This window comes from Dermacentor albipictus, unplaced genomic scaffold (genome assembly GCF_038994185.2).
Source record: "Dermacentor albipictus isolate Rhodes 1998 colony unplaced genomic scaffold, USDA_Dalb.pri_finalv2 scaffold_16, whole genome shotgun sequence".
NCBI lineage: Eukaryota > Metazoa > Arthropoda > Arachnida > Ixodida > Ixodidae > Dermacentor > Dermacentor albipictus.
Genome location: NW_027225570.1, coordinates 1,947,384 through 1,968,466, shown reverse-complemented (window position 1 = coordinate 1,968,466; position 21,083 = coordinate 1,947,384). Strand labels below are relative to the sequence as shown.

Below are 21,083 nucleotides of genomic sequence, written 5' to 3'. Positions count from 1 at the left end.
GCAGCTTTGACTGCATTGTTGCTTCCTTGGCGTTATTTCTTGGACTGACCAGTTGCTCCACACATTATATTTTCTTTCCTCCTTGAGCTTTCTTCCCCTTTAATTTAGAATATTGTCATGAGCAATGCAAAAAAGAGAGCCTTCAGCCACAGTTCCCATCATCATGCTAGTCTGCATTAAACAAAATGGTTGTCTCTTTACTTGCATTGCATTGGCAAATATTTACATGAACCAAGTCAACAACATCATTCATTGAATTCATTCATTAATTTATTTTCCAACAGCAGTTGTGAGTCCCTCAGGGTAAACGTGGCTACAAACCACTTGAAGGACCATGTGCGTGGCAGTGGTTTTGCAGGCCAGATGTCTGCAAATGTACACTAATCCATTACAGAATAAGATCAAATAAAAGTGGATATGCATTAGGAGATATGGATGCCTAATTAGCACAAATACAACAAAGGCAATAATTCACTGAATACATATTATGAAATGTGTAGCACACTAAGCAAACGTAAAATACTAAATGTGAGCACAGATCACAAAGTAATGAAGATAATAACACAATGTATAAAGCTAAGAATCACCATTCTGTGGTACTATGGACAACATAAAATAATAGCAATAAGTAAGAGTTAGAAAAAATTTGTGCATTTGTTTTGTGGTCTGTGCAGCGAAGCCAACATCTCTTTGTTGGCTTATATTGAGCAAAGATGGTGATGTAAACCTTAGTTACTTCAGAAAGTAGCCTGTGCATCAATGCAGAACAAGCCACCTATCAGTGCTGTTGGTGCGAGTCACTGTGTTGTATGTGCATGACAGATAATCTTTTAATAAACACAAAATTGTTCCTTGCCAAAGAAATAAGGACAAAGTTAATGAAAATCAAACATGTTTCATACTATTTTATAATGACAGAACAATGTGTCGGCGGAGTTAGTGCACGGTACATGTGTTTTTACTCCCCCTTTTCACAGCTATGTGCAAGATAACTCGCAGGCCTGTCCCTGCTACTTCTGAGTGCACTCATTTTGTATTTGAAGTACACTCCCTGCATTTCCAGAGTTACTCTGGTAAAAAAGAGACATTGTGAACCCATTGTTCTATGTCAATTAAGTATGTAGCCTAAATGTTTTGCAGTAGCTGGAGCGTGCTTTGGGACTCTGTCACTATTTACAATCTATTTACAGGGGAGCTAACGGAGGCCAAAATGGCAATGCTATATCAAACGGGGCACCACGTCGTCTTCTTCCTTCTCAGTGCAGCCACATTGAGGTGGTTGTTCCGTACCATCACCCAGGTAGTAGAAGCACCGTCCCGGTGCTTAGTCTACACATTCGTGGTGAAAGGTGTGTGGTATGGCTTTAGTCTCGCCACGTGAACGTTGTCACTTGCAGATGACGGTGACGCTGAGAGGTCGGCGGGGATGATTTCATACGTGACATCAGTCACTTGTCGCACCACACGGTATGGGCCAATGTAGTGCGACAGCAGCTTTTCGGAAAGGCCCACACGTCGAATGGGTGACCAGAGAAACACCAGGGAACCTGTAGAAAAGTGCATATAAGATGGTGGCAATCATAGAGGCGTCTCTGATGCTCCCGTGAGGTCTTGAGATGGGTGCGGGCGAGCTGGCGTCCGTGGTCGGCATGTGCGATCGCATTGCGGCCATATTCAGTGGCTGAACGTGTGGCCAAGGGCAGCAAAGTGTCCAAGGTCAACGCGGGTTCTCAGCCATATAGGAGATAGAATGGTGAATAGCCGGCGGATCTCGTGACGCGATTATTTATACGTGAACGTCACATATGGCAAGTGGAGATCCCAGTCATGGTGGTTGGTTGCAACATACTTAGAAAGCATGTCGGTGGTGGTCTGGTTGAGGCGCTCCGTGAGGCCGCTGGTCTGTGGGTGGTAGGACGTGCTCAACTAGTGCTTTGTCAAGCAGTAGCGGAGGATGTCCTCGACGACTGCCGAGAGAAAGCTGTGGCCACAGTCAGTGAGTAATTGGTGCGGAGCACTGTGCACTAAAATGTTGTCATAGAGAAGAAAGTCAGCAACGTCAGTAGCACAACTTGCTGGGAGAGCTTTGGTGATTGCATACCATGTAGCATAATCAGTAGCGACGGCGTCCATTTATTTCCAGAGCCTGAGAGAGGAAATGGTCCAAAGAGGTCTAGACCAACACGGAAAAACAGTTCGGATGGAATGTCGATCAGCTGGAGAAATCCAGCTGGAAGTGTGGAGCGCTTCTCCCGGCGCTGACAGAGCTCACAAGTGGCAACGTAGTGCCGCACGGAGCAGACGAGACCCGGCCAAAAGAATCGATGGCGTACACGGTCGTATGTGCGTGAGACGCCCAAGTGTCCAGCCAAGGGAGCATTGTGAAGTTGGTGGAGGACAGTCGAACGCACGTCTGATGGAATGACGAGCAGAAGGTCAAGGCTGTGTGGATCGAAAATACGGCAGTATTATGTCCCCTCCTTGAGGAGGAACATTCGGAGAGAGGCGTCGCCAGGCGTTGATTTGAGACGGTCGATGAGGGCTCGTAATGAAGGATCGCGGCGTTGTTCGTTGCAGATTTGAAGCAACTGGGACACGGAGAAAACGCAAGCGATGGCGTCCGCATCAGCCGGTTCATTGACGGGGTAGCAGGACAAACAATCGGCATCATGATGCAAGCATCCTGTCTTATATACCACGGAGAAGATATATTCTTGCAGGCATAATGCCCAGTGATTGAGTCGTCCAGTGGGGTCCTTGAGCGAGGATACCCAGCAGAGAGCATGGTGATCAGTGATGACACAGAATGGGCGTCCGTACAAGTATGGACGAAACTTCACAACAGCCCATACAAGAGCGAGGCTGTCGCACTCTGTGATTGAATAATTGTGCTCAGCGGGTGATAGAAGTCGGCTGGTATAGGCTATAACGCGATCATGTCTGTGCTGGCGTTGTACTAACACTGCTCCTACGCTGTGACCAGACGGATAAAAGTGGGCCAGAATTGGAGGCGGGGTAAGGAGAGTAGTGAGCTGCGAAAAAGATGCGGCATGGTCAAGACCCCAAGAAATAGGGGCGTCTTTCTTCAAGAGGTTGGTAAGGGGACGTGCGATGGTTCCAAATCCTTCACAAAGCGTCGGAAATAAGAGCGCAGCCCTACAAAACTACGAATGTCCTTGGTAGGCTTCGGAACAGGAAAGTTCATAACCGTGCGAATTTTGTCCGGATCAGGTCGCATGCCTCTGGCATCCATGAGGTGCCCAAGGATGGTGATTTGGCAACGAGCGAAGTGACATTTTGATGAGTTCAACTGGAGACCGGTGCGGCAGAACACGTCAAGAATTGCTGAAAGACAGTCTAGATGTGTGTCGAATGTGGGCGAATAAACGATGACGTCGTCCAGATAGCACAAACAGGTGGACAACGAACCCAGAAGCAAAGAGTTCATTCATCATTCATTCGAAGGTGGCGGGCGCGTTACAGAGACGGAAAGGCATCACCTTGAAGGGATAAAGGCTGTCAGGGGTAACAAATGCAGTCTTCCCTCAGTCCATGTCGTCAACGGATATCTGCCAGTAGCCGAATCGTAAGTCGATAGAAGAAAAATAGGTGGCACCATACAGGCAGTCTAGAGCGTCATCGATACGGGGAAAAGGGTACAGATCTTTTATTGTGATTTTGTTCAGGTGGTGATAATCTACACAAAAGTGCCACGTTCCATCCTTCTTTATGACAAGTATGACGGGAGAAGCCCAGGAACTACAGAAAGGCTCGATGGTGTCCTTTTCAAGCATCTTTGTTACTTCCTGTTGGAAAACAGCTGTATTCATATGAGAGGTTGTGGCCAAGTACTGCACCAGGGTGGCCAGTCCTGCTCTGGTGTGGGAATGCATTACCAGTTCTGGTCACTGGGATCAGGCCGCACTCCAGGCCTGTTTATGCAATGTTATCAACGCGCGGATTTTTTTTTCTTAGTCCTGTGGAAAATTGCGCGGCACTGTGATTCGAACCACGGTCCTCTTGCACGCGAGGCGGATACTCTACCTCTAGGCCACCGCTTCACCCAGCTCGTTCCGATGCAGAAACACGATAGGGATGTCGGTGAATAGGGTTTGCATCACCAGTATTTATGCAATGGCCCACAATGGACGTTTGACCTAAGGGTCGATTGTCAAAGTAAAAAATGTCGCGATAGCCTTCAAAAACGCACCAAAGTGCTTCAGCTTGAGCAGGTGTAAAGTCAGAAAAAACCACCTTCTCAATGTCGATGTCAGTACCGTGCGATGACGTCACAGTATGGACTGAGCTGTAACCATCTTCCACTGTGAATGGCTTGACCTCATCATCCTGCAAAGCGCTAATTATAGCCAATGAGATCCCCTGAGGCAGAACTTGCACGGTTAGCGCGAAATTGACAAGGGGAAGGTAGGTGCAGTTGCCAGTAATTGTCAACACAGTGTGCGGCACGGTAACACTATGTGTAAATATAACGGCTGGAATTGGTGCAACCACGTAATTGCCATCAGGTACAGCTGGTGAGGACAAGTCAATGTGTGTCATAGAGTGAGGTGGTAGGTGAATAAAATCCATGCAGCTCAAATGGCTTGGAGGTGGGTCCACAGGGTCTGCAAGAAAAGGCAAGTCAAGGCGAAGTGAGCCGGCCGAACAGTCAATGAGTGCAGAATGATTGGCAAGGAAATCCAGACCGAGAATGAGTTCGGGAGGGCAATGCTCGATGACGGCGAAGAAGATACGGTGTGTCTCTCAGCCATGGTGAGTCGGGCAGAGCACATGCCCACAATAGCGACAGTCCCTCTGTCAGCGACTTGTACAACTCGGTTCGGGGCAGGCGTCAGAACTTTCTTGAGTCGACGGCGAAGAGCAGCACTCGTAATGGACACATGCGCTCCGGTGTCAATCCATGCGCGCACAGGAACACTGTCGACGAGAACGTCCAAGAGATTCTTGTTCGGGGGTAAGGTGAAGCGAGGATTTCGAGCCAATGTCATCATTGCAGCTTCATCAAGCTGCACTGTCTAGTTTTCTGGTCGGAAGTGCGGCTAGTAGGTCGGAGAAGGAGCATGGCGTGACGGGGGCGAACGAGATTGACGGTGGGAGGGAGAAGGCGAGCGGGAGTACCGGGGTCGTGGGAAAGGTGTCGCAGAGTCTGGTGATGGGGCGGGCATAGAAGGAGCGAAGGAAAAAAACGTGCTACAGGGACGAGGGTGGTAATCAGGAGAATAGCGCGTCGAAGAAGTCCAGCGGCTGTGGCAGTGGCGAGCAACATGTCCAATGCATCGGCAGTTAAAACAGACCGGCTTGTCGTCCACAGTTCGCCAATGGAGTGGTTGGGCTGTCCATAAGAGGAGTAAGAAGAGCGAGGTGGGGACGTGCATGGAGAAAGAGGTTCCAAGCGTACGGAACTAATGGATTGCAGGCCGACGTTTGACAACTCTTGACGGACGATGGCCTTGATCAAGGAGATTGTCACCGGAGAATGATCAGGTGACGGGAATGAAGGGGCCGCCGGTTGTGCTGCTTTGACTTCACGACAAATGATCTTCCTCCTCAGTGCAGCCACACTGTGGTGACTGTTCTGTATCAATATTCAAGGTTTAAACCATTGTTTCAGTGGTGAATTGACAAGAAAAAGAAATGCACAAAGGTAGAGATCCAAAGCTGTCGAATGGGGTGGTACATTACATCTCGGTTATGAAAGTTGTAGTATCAGTGGGCATTATTCCATTGTTCATGTGAGCCCAGGCGTGCATGAGATGGCCTCTTTCTTGTACTCAGGAAGTAATTAAGCATCGGTCGTCATTTTCTTGTCCTTACAATACATCAACAGTTGAAATGTTAGTTGAAGGGTGGGCACGAAAATGTCTGTTAGGTGTCATGACTGGATGAATGTTTTTCTTCAACAGCTGTCTTGAGTAGAGAAATGTTATGGATGAGGAGGATTTTTTCTGCACACAGCCCACTCTTGGGCTGTGTGCAGAAAAAATCAGAAATCTGGCAAACAAAAAATGTGAGGACAGCGTTCACAAAATGCAAACAGCATTTATTGAATCTGAACGTGCAAAGCTCATTCAACATCGTCGTCGCTGCTCCACTTCGTAGTGACAGCCTTTCTTTGGACCGCTAAATGCCATCCTCGTTGCGGCACACGCAAAAAGCTGCAGTTGTCCCCTCCAACGACAGACGTTTTTCTCGTCAACGCCGAAGTCCCGTGCGGCTTGAAGGTTTGACGATGCCTCTGTGGCTATCACAACTTTTCGCTTGAAAGTGGCACTTTAGCGGCATCTCCTGCTTGGTGCCATTGCGATAACACCACGCTGCACACCAATATGGCCGACACGACACTGGTCAAAATAGTGACCTCGCTTGTATACGGTTGGCTACTGGCATGGCTAGTAGCGGAGGAGATACTGACTTTTCTAGATTGCGCTAGCTATGCACCATATTTAGCAGTTTCAATGAAAACTGGTGCGTTTTTTTTTTTTTTAAATCCTCGAATCTAAGCCGACCCTAGAATTTGGAATATGATTATTTGAAAAAAACTATTGGCCTAGATTCTAATAAGTACGGTATTTGTCTGATGCAAGCGTGTGCGGGACGACAGTAGAAAGATGGCGATCGTGTTACACCGATGGCATGATTTCTACTCTAGCCGTTCGACACGAGCTGAGGACTTTCCAATTTTATCAATTATATTTACACTCAAGGCATATTTCTGCCTTCGCCGTGAGGTTCTGTGTAAAATCCAAAGGCGATAAAATGATTGGTGCGCACTGTATGCTGCATGAACGAGTGAAAGCGTGCAACGGTGAGCCGGCAACGCCGCTCATTCTCGTGTGCAGGAGCGAGGAAGCGCTCCCTCTTTTGTGTGCGAGGCATAGGGGTGAGGCTAGGGGGAGGGGTCTTCTCCGGCAGCTGCTGTCTGTGGCGTGGCTATGCAAGAGCCGTATGATGTTGAAAGCAATCTGCAACATGGCTGAAGTATGTGCCCCCACTGGCCTCATCTTCAAAACGATCTGCAATGTTTGCAGAGCGCACCTAGTGCTGGTAGCTTCATATGCACTGTACTTTTGGTGTTTCATTCGCTTTGAAGCGAGGGATGCACGAAGGTCAATTTGATCATTGGTGCTGTCGCGAATACTCTAACATTTTGTCAGCGAGTTTCCGCGCTCCTTGAGCGAGATGTGTTCATGTTTACATGTGCGTGCGTGTGCGTGGCACCGTGCTTGTTAATTTAGTTAGTAAGCGAATGTTTATACAAGTTTATATGGCCAAGAAAACTATTATCCTTACTTCGTATAGCTATCTACTATTTTGCTATTGCAATTAGTGTATAACCTTTCAGGCAAAACTGCGACATTTTTTGGTTCTACAGAGTACTGAATGAACATAAATGAAAGAAACACGGCTTATGATGTTGCCTTGCGACTTCGTGTTATACTGTGTGATGTATCCACGGCTGTGTCATGTGGTGTATGTTAAAATTACAATGGCATTTGCTTTCCCACAATGAAACGTTAAAACTTGTTTAACGTGAACTGATCATCAAAGCATTATAGCTATCAGAAAAATAACTGGGGAACATGTGCCGATCCCGGAGATGGTGCAGTTTAACAAAGCAAATCAAAGCACGAGTTGTCGCGAGAAAACACAGGAAAGTGTCACATGACGCACATGCCAAACGTCTCAAAGAGGTAGTCGACTTTGGATTGAAAAGAGTGTATGTGCAGTGGTAAGAGCATTGCACTGCACTGCTCAAAGGCAGGAGTTCGATTCCAGTCAGTCGTGCATTTGTTTTCATTATTGAGAACTGAGGTGTGGCGAGACTGGAAGTATACCTTCCTACCTAATGGCCTTTTCCAAAGTACCTGGAAGGAGGCAACGAATGCTTTACATTAAAGAAAAAATTACAGCCAGTTCCAGTTTTCAAATTTCGTGCTAAAATGACAGTACCGAAACGGCAGTGTGGTGTCAAATGTAATTTTTTTTTGTGCTGGGCTGCTGTGGTGTAGTGAAACTTTTGTTGGCTTCTTTAGGATATGATGAAGTTCGTCTTCATCATTAGTCTTTTAACTCGGCCAAAACATGTGCTCCATGGCTGCAGCAGCTGAAAGACAGCATCACCATTTGTCTTTTGTTTTTATGTTTTTTCAAGTTTGTCAAGCCTCCTCTCATTGTAAAAGTGGCTTTTATTGTGATAGCAATTATGTGGCCACTCCAGGCGGATTTTCGCACTTGGCGTTGCCGCTGCCCTGATGTTCCGCATATATTTAGGCATATGTATGCCACACGTTTGCCTATGCCATAGGTGCGAGGGAGACGCTTTAATAATGAACCGCCATAGTTGCTCAGACTAGGTCTGATTTTCTTCACTGAATTATTTCTCATATATTGAAGTACCACGGTCGAGACGACACTTTATTCCAAGAAGGTAAAATGGTGTCGGTGCAAAAACGAACATGACCCGATGATTGATGATGACTTTGTACAGATGAAGATGAAGTACGCATAAATGCTTACAATATATATATATATATATATATATATATATATATATATATGGGTCATTCCATCTCAAGTGTACTCGGTGTTTTATCGACCATCTGCGATTCTGCTGAAAAAAATCATACTGTATTACCTCAAAGTGCGAAGTAATTATTCAAGCGATTTTTCTTGAAAAAAAATTTTCTAATGCCCTGAGGACGCTTTGAAGATTGCGCACACAAGTGAAACTGTGCCAGGTAGAAAAATTTCTACAAAGTTATTGCTTTGACCTGTTACTGCGAATATGTTTTGAAATAGTCGCCAGACGGTGCTCTTTCGTGACTATTGTCGTTTATTACTTTTTGTTTTAATTTACATAATTTTTAGCCGTAAGGAAAAGTCGACAATTGCCCCTTTTTAAATATTTTTTATAAAAGAAAGTTACGTTTCCACAAGGAATATATTGACAATAGGGGCTTGGTATGTGTGTATACTAGATGATAAAAATATTCGTATAAGAAATAAAGCCTAAGCTTTTGCTTAATGTCATGGTAAATATGAAAAAAATTACGTTCTGACTCAATTTGTGGCTTCATTTTCGCAATGTAGCGTTCCAAGTAAAAATATGGCATAGTCAGCATCGGATAGTATGCTCTGCTGTCTATCTATGTACAAAGATTCAAAAGATTAAATTTTGTTTTAAGCGAGAAAAAAATTTTTGAACTGCACAATCACAAGGTTGCGCCGAGCATCTCTTTGCTTCGCCTTCACTGCATAGCACGTCGGCCGGTGTTTCAGTCTCGCTCATTTTACGCGCTTCTTCTTTTTCTTTTTGAAGATGAGGTCTTTTTTGGCGACTTCAGGTTGATTTGCGGTTCGTGGGGACTGAGTTTCTGGCCATTGTCATCTTGTAAGATTATATAATTGCAGGCCTTCTAGTGCACGTAGGACAACAAATAGGCGTCTGAGTTAAGCTTGGAACGCAAAAGATGCAGAAAGTTAGTGTGCTAATATATACGGAGAAGTTATAACGCGTAATTCTTAAAAAAATACGGTGAAATAAATTCGATCAACATGCCACCAGTCACTAAAAACACGCCAGAACAGGAACCAGAACTGTGGCTTTATAAGCCACCTGTGCCATGCAAAAAGAGCAAGAAACGTAATTCAACTTTACGGCCCCGTTTTTTCGTCCTCCTACAAATGTAAGGCTAGAATTTTTATGTGCATCCGGCAACACAATGGCGTTAAAATCTCCCCTTGTCCTGGAGAGGAAATACATGAACTAGAGACATCGTGTAGTTTAAACGTGCCATGAATTATTACGCAAATCCATGTACCTGAATTCCCAGAAGCTGAAGAAGCACCAAAACTGTCGTCCAGTCTGTCGACTTGATACATTTTCTTCACACCTCGATCATCGGAAAGAAACTGTAAACATGAACGCCGGTTTGCTTCTGTGACAGCTGTAGCTTTGCCTGGGATAAAGCGGAGCAGTAACAGACGACACACCTATCGTCTGCTCGTAATGCACGCTCCTCCCGTCGTCTTGACGTCGCTTTCCCAGCCTCGGTGGGTGGCATCGCGGGACGCGTTTACGATACGAATACGTGTTCCAACCAGACATTTAAGGCCGCTTCGCAGACATTCTAGGTATCAAGCCGGCCAGCGGCCTTTTTCGTTGTTTTAGGTTTACCAGAACGCCACAAATCGCCTGTTCGTTGAATAAAGCCACAGTTCTGGTTCCTGTTCTGGCGCGTTTTTAGTGACTGGTGGCATGTTGATCGAACTTATTTCACTGTATTTTTTAAGAATTACGCGTTATAACTTCTCCGTATATATTAGCACACTAACTTCCTGCATTTTTTGCGTTCCAAGCTTAACTCAGACGCCTATTTGTTGTCCTACGTGCTCTAGAAGGCCTGCAATTATATAATCTTACAAGATGACAATGGCCAGAAACTCAGTCCCCACGAACCGCAAATCAACCTGAAGTCGCCAAAAAAGACCTCGTCTTCAAAAAGAAAAAGAAGAAGCGCGTAAAATGAGCGAGACTGAAACACCGGCCGACGTGCTATGCAGTGAAGGCGAAGCAAAGAGATGCTCCGCGCAACCTTGTGATTATGCAGTTCAAAAAATTTTTTCTTGCTTAAAACAAAATTTAATCTTTTGAATCTTTGTACATAGATAGACAGCAAAGCATACTATCCGATGCTGACTATGCCATATTTTTACTTGGAACGCTACATTGCGAAAATGAAGCCACAAATTGAGTCAGAACGTAATTTTTTTCATATTTACCATGACATTAAGCAAAAGCTTAGGCTTTATTTCTTATACGAATATTTTTATCATCTAGTATACACACATACCAAGCCCCTATTGTCAATATATTCCTCGTGGAAACGTAACTTTTTTTAATAAAAAATATTTAAAAAGGGGCAATTGTCGACTTTTCCTTACGGCTAAAAATTATGTAAATTAAAACAAAAAGTAATAAACGACAATAGTCACGAAAGAGCACCATCTGGCGACTATTTCAAAAAATATTCGCAGTAACAGGTCAAAGCAATAACTTTGTAGAAATTTTTCTACCTGGCACAGTTTCACTTGTGTGCGCAATCTTCAAAGCGTCCTCAGGGCATTAGAAAATTTTTTTTCAAGAAAAATCGCGTGAATAATTACTTCGCACTTTGAGGTAATACAGTATGATTTTTTTCAGCAGAATCGCAGATGGTCGATAAAACACCGAGTACACTTGAGATGGAATGACCCATATATATATATATATATATATATATATATATATATATATATATATATATATATTATTTTTTTGCAATCGTAGTATTCAAACAAATGTAATGAATCAAATAAATGTAATGAACGACTTCGTTCATGGGGGGTGCTTTTTATCTTAAATCTTCTCAGTCTGATCAAAGAAGTGAAACGTCTTAAAGCTTGAGGTAATAGTTCTGTGGAAACCTGCAAGGTGGTGAGAAGTAATTAGTAAAGGAAAAAGCTTTTATTTTCGAAGAACCTATATGGGTTTCCTTTGTAGCACTTAGCTACATTTGGGCGGTCGTCCCGTTTTCCTTTAAATAATCTGAAAGCTGTGTAATTTCACTAGCACCTAATGTTTATGAGCAGCACAGTGGAACATTCGCATATGTAATTACAGGCCCTGCAGAGCATGTCAAAGCTTTCAAGGGTGCCAGATAGTTTATTGCATCTGTGTATGCCACTTTCGCATGTAGTCGCACCTGCATATAGTTCGAACATTGTTTAAGTAGTTCAATGTGCATTGCTCGACTTTGATATCGCTGTCAGTGCCGCACCTTAAAGCTGACAATTTATTGTTGTTGAGAAAGCACAAGATGGTAAAGTGGCTCAACTTATTTATTTATTTATTTATTTATCTGCTCTTTAGTGTCCCTTTAAGAGGAAGCTTAAGATTTTGCTATTCAAATAGTACATATAAAATGCAGAAATACTTTCATAAGGCAACCGCTGTACTGATCTGAATGGAATTTGCTGCAGTTGAGAGATAAATTTATATGGGCGTTAAAAAGCAGAGTTTCAGTTTAGAGATTGATGCGTCTTTTTACAAAACATTTGGAAAATGAGTAAGTTTAAACAAAATTGAAGCATGAAATTTAAAAACTCATCGCACCACAAACCAGTGCACCACAAATAGATCCTACATTTCTCTATACTGCATCTGTTATAGAATCCAAAGTAGACACTTGTGACATAGGAATTCACAGCTTAAGTAGAATAGTTGCAATGTTTACAAGAGTTTTGCAAATGTCCTGCTCATAAGTTAGCAGTGTATTTCAAAGAGGTATGTAATATATCAATTTTGTTCACTTTAGATGTATTAAGTACAGTTGACAGAGATATGCTATGGCTTTTTATTGCTGTGTTAGAGTGGTAAACATTATGTTCCAGCTCTATTTTTTCACTTTTAATATATTCAACAAGTATTGTTTTAAAAAATAGCGGCCTGATTGAAAAATGTTTTCCCTATAGTCACTAGATTTGAATTTTTTCTTTTGAATGCAACAAATCTTATAAGCTGGTGCAGTGGTTGTTGAAAAAAAGATTTTTTTTCATTCCCATGTATTTAGATGAGAGCTCCCAAGCTGAACCTTCTTCTCCCAAAAAACAGGTACCGTGAAAACTGGAATATAGGTTGGACCGGAATATGGGTTAACCCCCCAAACCTAATTCTAAAGTAATGGGGGGAAAGATAGTATGTATAAACTTGTAAAAAATGACTGGTATGTAAGATGAGGGTGAACTTGCTGTCACAGTTTTCTTGAAAAAAAATTTCAGCCTATATTCCATTTTTTATGGTACATAAGAGTGCATAATGTGGCTGAGGAGCTAGTGCCGCTGCTGTACAGAGTCCCTTGAACAAACACAGGTGGCGTGGAGATGCTACAGCTGGCCCAGGAAGAGCCTCGGCTGTTGGACACGGTGTTCTACAGGCGGGACCACGATGGTGGTATCACCTCGCTGGCTCTGTCGCCCGACAGGCGGTGGCTGGCTTCCACTGGATGGGATTTTGCGTAAGGCCACTTCCTCCTTTGCTCTATGTTGCCACCATGCAAGCTTTTTATCCTCTACTGCATCTTTGTCGTGAAAAAAAATTTGTTGCAGCCTCAAGAGATAATCAACTGCTTTATTCTTGCAGATGCTTGTGCTCGCGTAGTTCTGCTGCACTTTGGTGCCCAGTGCACATGGTTTTGCATCAGTGCAGGTGACTTTGAGCATACCGGCGAACTCCTAAGAATTTTTCGTAGTGTTTACAAATTTAGGTTTGTTTTGCAATTTTGCATAGGCAGTGTCATTTTACGAAAATTAAATTCTGTTATCAAAACGATTTACTTTATTGGTTTGTCAACTTTTCGTTGGGAGTCTACGATAGATCAAAGGATGCCAGTGGGGTACTTGAGTCCAACTAGTTTATACAGACAAGTTACTGAAACAGGCGAAATTGGCAACAGCAAATTAATGGGGGACACGGGTCCTAAAAATCCGAAAATCGCGAAAAAAATCGACCTTTTGAAGCTGACATTTTCAGAATCTAGAACCATTTTTGCACTAATTTGTGAAGTTTCTAGCTTCACTGATCATTATTTTCACCGCACATTCAATTTGTAACATGTTTGTGAGGTGAATCTGAGCGCAAATTTAAGCAAAAATGGCACTTTTTCTGCGTTGAACGGTTCCCGTCGCACGCGGGTTATCATGGCCGTCTTCGTCTCGTTTGAAAGAACTATCCTTCACCTTCAATTTCCCGCCATCGGTGGCTGTCCTTGCTCATTGGCTTTCTAGAAAATATGCGTCATCGTGACGTACCAATGCACAATGCCTAGACGTGACTGTTTCTTCGGTCGAACGGATTCACAGGATAGGCCGCAAGCAACTCAACAAACGCCGTCCCGTGATAATAAAACTGACGGACCACCGTGAAAAGATGGCCATTTTGAAGAATTGTCGCAAGTTGAAAGGGAAAGAGGTCTCGATTTCGGAAGATTTCTCAGCCCCAACCAGACTGAAACGTCAAAAACTCTGGCAGAGCACCTCAGAACTAAGAAAAGCAGGCGGAAAAACCCAGTTGGTCTACAACAAAATTAAAGTTAATGACGAACTGTTTGAATGGGATGCTACAGAAAATAAAAGGGTTCCTGTTAGAAAGCCTGACGTCAGTAAGAAGCAATGAACTGAAACTGGCAATAAACAACCATTTTGTTGCCTGAACCTTAATGCTTGTAGCATTATGAATAAGTCCGAAGAAATAGAAAGCATCGTTCTGGCGTACAAGCCACATTTAATAATAATAACCGAGACTTGGCTGCACAGTGAAATCAGCGACGATGAGGTAGCGCCACCGGGCTATCAAATTCACCGCACGGATAGGGATTCCCGAGGCGGTGGTGTCGCAATTATCTTCCAAGAAACGCTACGCGTGGAGAAGCTTCCTGGCGTACCTGGTATCGAGAACGTAATCCTAAAGGTCTTTCTCGATGGCCTTAGTCTCGTAGTAGCAGGATTTTACAGGCCGCCTAACTCAGGTAATTCCTTTTTTGAGAAACTTAATGAGTTTTTATGCGCTAGCAAAAGTTATTCTTGGAATTTGATTCTAGGTGGCGATTTTAACGTACCGTTCATAAACTGGAACAGTAAATTCCCAGACCCCTTATGCAGCTCTGCCGAGCCTTTCGTTGATATTATTCTTTTCCATGACCTAACACAACTAGTTACCGAACCAACTCGGATACAAGGGGAAACCATGTCTATTTTAGATCTTTTTCTTGTCAGCAATAGCATCCTTAATCGCAACCCGACAATGTATGTTCTCGACGGTATATCCGATCATAAGATGGTAAGCCTATATGTAGATTTCAATTGTATAAAGAAAATCAAGAAACAGGCATCTATGGTAGCGATTTTTGCGCGTTCTGATGATGTGAGTATATTGGACCAGCTTGACATCTCGTTTTCACAATTCCTTGTCCACTCTGAGTCTGGGGAAATTTCCGTTGATGACTTGTGGCTTTTCTTCAAAAACCTTGTTTTAAGGTGCATAAAAGATTTCGTACCATTCCGAGTGAAGTGTGTGCAACGCTCAAACCCATGGATGACCAAAGACATTGTACGCTTGGGACAAAAGACGAAAAAGATCCGAAAGAAACTTCGTTGTAGTCCCTCCGAAGATACCGCGCAAAAACTTTCCGATATGCGCAGACAGTTAAAACACGCTATCAAAACTGCTAAGTTACATTATGACAGTGTAACTATGAAAAACTTTCTTCTTTCGTCCCCGGCAAAATTTTGGCGTCATTTCAAACAAAAAAAGAGTACAATATCGAATCTATGTATTGATGGTAGACCTGTTACGGATCCATTTGCCATTGCGAGTTCATTCAATGATTACTTCTGTTCAGTGTTCACGAAAGATGACGGCAATCAGCCACACTTTACACTACCTCACGAATGCCCCGCTATAGGTGACATAACAATAACTGAGGAAGGCGTTCTCTCGCTTCTTTTGAAAGTGGACAGCAAAAAATCCCCTGGAATAGACGGCATACCCAATGCCTTCCTCATTAGGTATGCCGAATGGTGCTCGAAATATTTAACCATAATATTTAAAGAATCCTTACGGCGAGCGGAACTTCCACATGATTGGAAGTATGGAAGAATCGTCCCCGTTCCTAAATCACAAAATCCATCTCATATTGCGATATACCGGCCGATCTCCATTTTATGCACATGTGTGAAGACACTTGAACATGTCATTTTTAAACATATATCGGCGTTTCTTGAAAATAACAACCTGATCGATTCCACACAGCATGGTTTTCGTAAGAACCTGTCAACGGTAACACAACTACTCGAAACCGTTCATGATTTTGCTTCATCATTGGATAGGCAAAGCCAGGTAGACATTATATTCTTAGATTTTGAGAAAGCCTTTGATCGCGTGTCCCATCCTAAACTGCTTATCAAAATGAAAGCAATATTCAAGAACACTACATTAATATCCTGGATAGAAGCATATCTTTCATTGCGACAGCAGAGTGTTTCCATCGACAGCATTAGTTCCAGTCCGGCCCCAGTTTTGTCAGGCATACCGCAGGGATCCATCCTGGGACCACTGTTCTTTTTAATTTTTATTAATGACATTACTCAAGACATACCAGTGAAAACTAAGTTGTTTGCTGACGATTGTATATTGTATAACGTAATTCAGCATCCGAATGACCAGGCTCTTCTAAATTCATCTCTATCTAAAATAGATAATTGGTGTTCTGAGTGGCAAATGAAGGTAAATGAGAAGAAAACCGTATCGATGACAATAACAAGAAAACGGATTCCTCTACACTACCAATATTCAATAAATGGCCGCAGTCTTTCTTCAGTACAGAGTTATAAATACTTGGGTGTCATGATCACGCCTGATCTCAGGTGGAACACGCATATCAACTACATACAAAAAAAGGCCATGCAGAAGCTTGGGTATCTGAAACGTTCCCTACGTCAGTCGACAGAAGAAATAAAGTTACTGGCATATAAAACATTTATTAGGCCGATTCTTGAATATGCTTCCGTCTTATGGGACCCATTTACTGAATTAAATATAAGTAAACTCGAAAGTGTCCAAAGGAAATCAATAAGATTCGTCTATAATTCATATAGCTGGCACACATCTCCGACTCAGCTGCTAGAAAAAGCTAATTTAGAAACACTTCAACTAAGATGCCATCGGGATAGGTTGAAATATATGTATTTAATGTATCATGATAATTTGCGTATCAATAAGGAAATGTACATTCAACAGGTGACTCGTCGTTCCACACGAGGAAATCACTCGAAAAAGATCAAAGAATTCGCCTGCAGAACCGATTGCTTCAGTAATTCATTTTTTCCTCGAACCATTCGAGAATGGAACCGTCTCAGTGCACACATTGTCGAGAAACCCACCATGCAGTCATTCTTAAGTGCTTTATAATTCCATCAGCCTTCAATTTTCAGCAACACTTATCATCTCGCGACATATGCTATGGTTCTCCCGCAAAATGCTTCGATAAGTGATGCATTACAGCAGTTTGTCATATCGAGCGACGCGCATGTGCAGCTTGAATTGTCCTTGTTCTGATTTCTTCTTTCCTTGTCAAGCACTCTGTCAATATATCATTGTACAATTTTTATATCTGTAGCACGGGTTTGTATGCAAGCGACGTGCAAACTATTGGTCTTTCGCTACTTTTCAGTGCGTAGTGCGAGCATTGTGTAATGCGTTCTTGTCTTGTTATTTTTGATCATTTTTTTTCATATGTACTGTCCACTCCTGCCTACGGCCTTTTCTGAAGGCTGGCAGTATTTCTCAAATAAAAAATAAAAATTGTATTGGCTGCTCGGCACACGTGACAAAGTCTAGGCACCCGATTGGCCTAGCGGCCTTCCCGTCGTCTGCTTCACGCTGTCGAGACGCGCACAAGCACATTCCATTTTGTCTTGGTGTTGTCGACTGACTGCAGGTATGGTTCGGCTGATCAAGAAATTCAACACCAAGAACAAACTTGGGAAGCGAGTGAGGTGATCGCTATCGGAGAACTTCAAGAAGCGTCCCACAACAACTCGAGACAAGGATGACGAGTTCGCTGCGATCGGCAGTGCAGACGCCGAAGCGGTCGCCACTGCTGCCACGGTAGGCCTAATGGGCGCTAGACCTGCGAGCTCGCCAGCTGCCAACAGCATCGCGGAGAGTGGCCGTGTGCATCTTGAGGCGCAAATTTTGCTGCCACAAGAGTTGTAGGACGAAAAAGAGGAAGCATAAGAGAAACTTTGGGAAATGTCATCCTTCGCGGTGACAGAGCGGAAGCGACAGTTCGAGGATGAGAAGAAGGAAGCAGAAGAGAAACTTTGGGAAATGTAATCTGTCGCGGCGACAGAGTGGAAGCGAAATCTCATTGCTAAACATGCCGACGCCGTGGTTCCCCCCCCCCCCCCGATGAAACATCCTTCACCATCGTACACATGGTGAAGACATGGTACACCTCGTACCAGAAAGTAAGCTGACAGGAAAAAGTGCCTCGGTCTGTTTTCTGGACTGAAGATTGCTGAAGCTATCTGAAGCAAACCTGGAGATTACGTCACCGTTCTTCACAGGCAAGACTCGAGTCTCATGCATGGACAATCCTTTTTATGATATTGTCCTGGGAATCGTGAAAGGTGTACGGAATGCCTCCAATCCTGACAATGAATGGAAAAGACATCTGTATACATTGAATGCTGCGGATGAATCATTTAAGGCGGAAGGTGGAAACTGTTCTACCAATGAATCCATCTCTGCTGACACTTTATCATCGGCTGCTAGAGAAACCAGGGACAGGTCGGAAGTGGCAGCGACGACTAGACAGACAAGGTGAGGTTCGCATTTGTTACCAGTACCAGCTATAAACCCCCCTAGACATCAGCCCAATCGACTTAACTAGGCAAATGAAGGACAGGAGTTACATAAATGCTTTGAAGCAGTGGACAAAGAGATGAAGACTAGGTTGAAGACGAAGAAGATGAAGACGCCCTATATCGTGGTGTTGTGACTTGTAAATGTTGTCGTTATGCCGAGTGTGTGGTACTGGGAACTGTAGTGCTCTAGTAATTTTTATGTGTACTCATACATACAAAGTGTGCGGTGCTCGGAACTGTAGCACTGTGGTAATTTTTATGTGTACTCAAGCGTACTGAGTGTGCTGTGCTCGGAACTGTGGTGCAGTATTAATGTTTTTGTGGTGCCTGTGTGCTACGGTGCACCAACGGATATTAAGTACCCTCAAGTTCTTTGAACGAAAGAACTTTCTTAAGTAGGGGGCGATTGTGAAGAAGTACTCACAAAGTACCGAGCGCAAGAGCAGACGACATTGTGGCCGTCCTCAGCAAGAGGAAAAGAAAGGCAAGGGAGCCTTAGGCAGCAAATGAGAAGGGGCTCGCGCAACGGAGATTGTTGGAACGCGGGTGCGACTAGGGCCGCTGGGCCTATGGAACCCACATATGCTGGTGAGGTTCACTTGACCGGGCGTCCGTCTTCGGGACAGGGAGCGCCTCGTGTTGTTGCACGGCGCGGGACCTCAAAGCGGCCTGCTGCAGCCTCGAACCCGCATCTGCGCGCGAGGTTCGGGAGAGCAAGCATCCGTTATCGAGACGAGGGACGCCTCGGGTCGTCGCCTTGCACTAGGCCTCGGGTCGGCCTGCTGACATCTCGGAGCCCACTACTACGCGGGAGGTTCGGGTAACTGGGCATCCGTCGTCGAAACAGCCGCCTTGGGCCGTCTTCTTACTCGAGACTTCGGAGTGGCCTGTTCGCGTCTGCGGAGCTGTGGGCCGTTCACCTTTTTCTGCCCCCTGCTGCTGCGTCTGCTCTTCCACGCCGGTCCTCATCCTACCAGCGAGTGTTCATCCTCAAAGACTCTTGTAATCTCATCACGCTCCGGACTTCAATCGCAACCTCGTGAGACTTCATTTCTTTGTTTTGTCCTGTTTACGAACAGCCTGACATGCATGGTTCCAGTTGAAGGTATTCTTTGCGATTATGTGCCGTCAAATATAATTGTTGTGTGTTTGTTACCATGCGCCGTCTCCTCTATCTTCCTCGTGTCACACGCTTTGCAACGTGACGATCGTAACCCATCACACCTGAGCACAGGGTCCCATAGCGACTGCTGCAAACACAAATCCTGCCTGTTTGTTCCATGTCTTTTTTATTTCGCTCCCGAGTGAAGTTACGACGAAAAAAGTTTGTCAAAGTCTGGTGCCTACTGTCAGCGGCGGGTGTGTTCGTGTACTGTGTCGCTGCGTTTCTCGCCAGACGGGGTGAAGTGATAGAGCAAAACCATTCTCAGGAGAAATGGGAAAAGCGTGTGCGCATGAAACAAACCTACGAGTGTCTCAACAGAAAATATTTGCAAAAGAATCCTCCAACGCAAGGATTTGTCGCTGTCAATTTAGCGTGAACAATCGTTGTCAGCAGTGAGATAGCCGAGCGTCTAATGGCGGTGTTTGAGCACGTTGTGTAGCACCATTGATGGATTGCTTTCTACCAGTGCTCATTGCACGCTCAAGCCGTAGAATGCGTGCTGTGGCACAGTCACGCATAAGTTGTGTTGCCAGCGCTCAATATGGTTTCCCACAACATAGCTTCGCGCTGCTTTTCGATTCTCGTGATATGTTGCAATAAAAAATTCCCAAGACAGTGTTAATAGAACGGTTAAAAAAAAAAAAAAGACATACGTGAAGGTAGGCACAGCAGCTTGTAAAACCGCTCCTATAATGCCTCTACCCACGTCTGTTTGTAAATGTGTGTTTGTTTTCTTGCGTTGTCAACGTTTTTTTATTTCCCGCATTTCGTTATATTTGAGTTCCTCTTAGTTTTTGCGTTTGTGTGTGAATACGTACCTGCTTCCATGCGTGTTTGCACTTACTCTTATTTCTGCCCTTTTATTTTATATTAGCATTTGTTTTTGCTAGTTTTCTTTCATTAAAGTCTTTACACATTTTCATTAACCAATTTCATTCAATGCAGTAACTCCTGTACACTGCAGGGCTGGCCTCTTCCATCTCATTAAAACCTTTCTCACTGGTCTACCTCGTCTTCTCAATCAGCCTACTCGCTGTGTTTTCTGTCCTTGCTTCTTGTGTTGTCGCTGCAATGTGATTAACCAACTTGTTCAAATTCAAAACAAATTTTGATCGCCTATGAAAAACAGATAGGTTGACAGATACATTTTCTTAAAAGCGTCATGTGGGTTGCACAGTAACTTTGCCTCTTACCCCTGTTCATGTTTATGCATCAGTGCATGTGGCAGCTCGCCAAAAGTGCGCATGAAAGGCTGCATATTGCGAAACAACACCTTGCTATGCTGTTGCATTTTTCGTGAATTCAGTCTTAGTAAACAGACGGTCTCACTGCCCATCACATATGACGGTAAACATTTTCAACACGAATAACATTGTGCAGTGGGGTGTCATTTCCTGTCTGAAGCTTTCATCGTTGCAGACATTTTTCACTG

At 44.0% G+C, this 21,083-nt stretch overlaps 1 protein-coding gene across 3 annotated transcripts in view; it reads left to right on the top strand.

Annotated features, from left to right (window-relative positions):
- Positions 1-21,083, top strand: part of LOC135899650 (methylosome protein WDR77-like) — a 225,214-nt gene that overhangs the window by 40,952 nt on the left and 163,179 nt on the right. For all 3 annotated transcript variants that reach the window (XM_065428958.1, XM_065428957.1, XM_065428959.1), the window contains exon 3: positions 12,932-13,076. In XM_065428958.1, the coding sequence (XP_065285030.1) occupies positions 12,932-13,076 (145 nt within the window). The remainder of the gene's footprint in view (positions 1-12,931; positions 13,077-21,083) is intronic.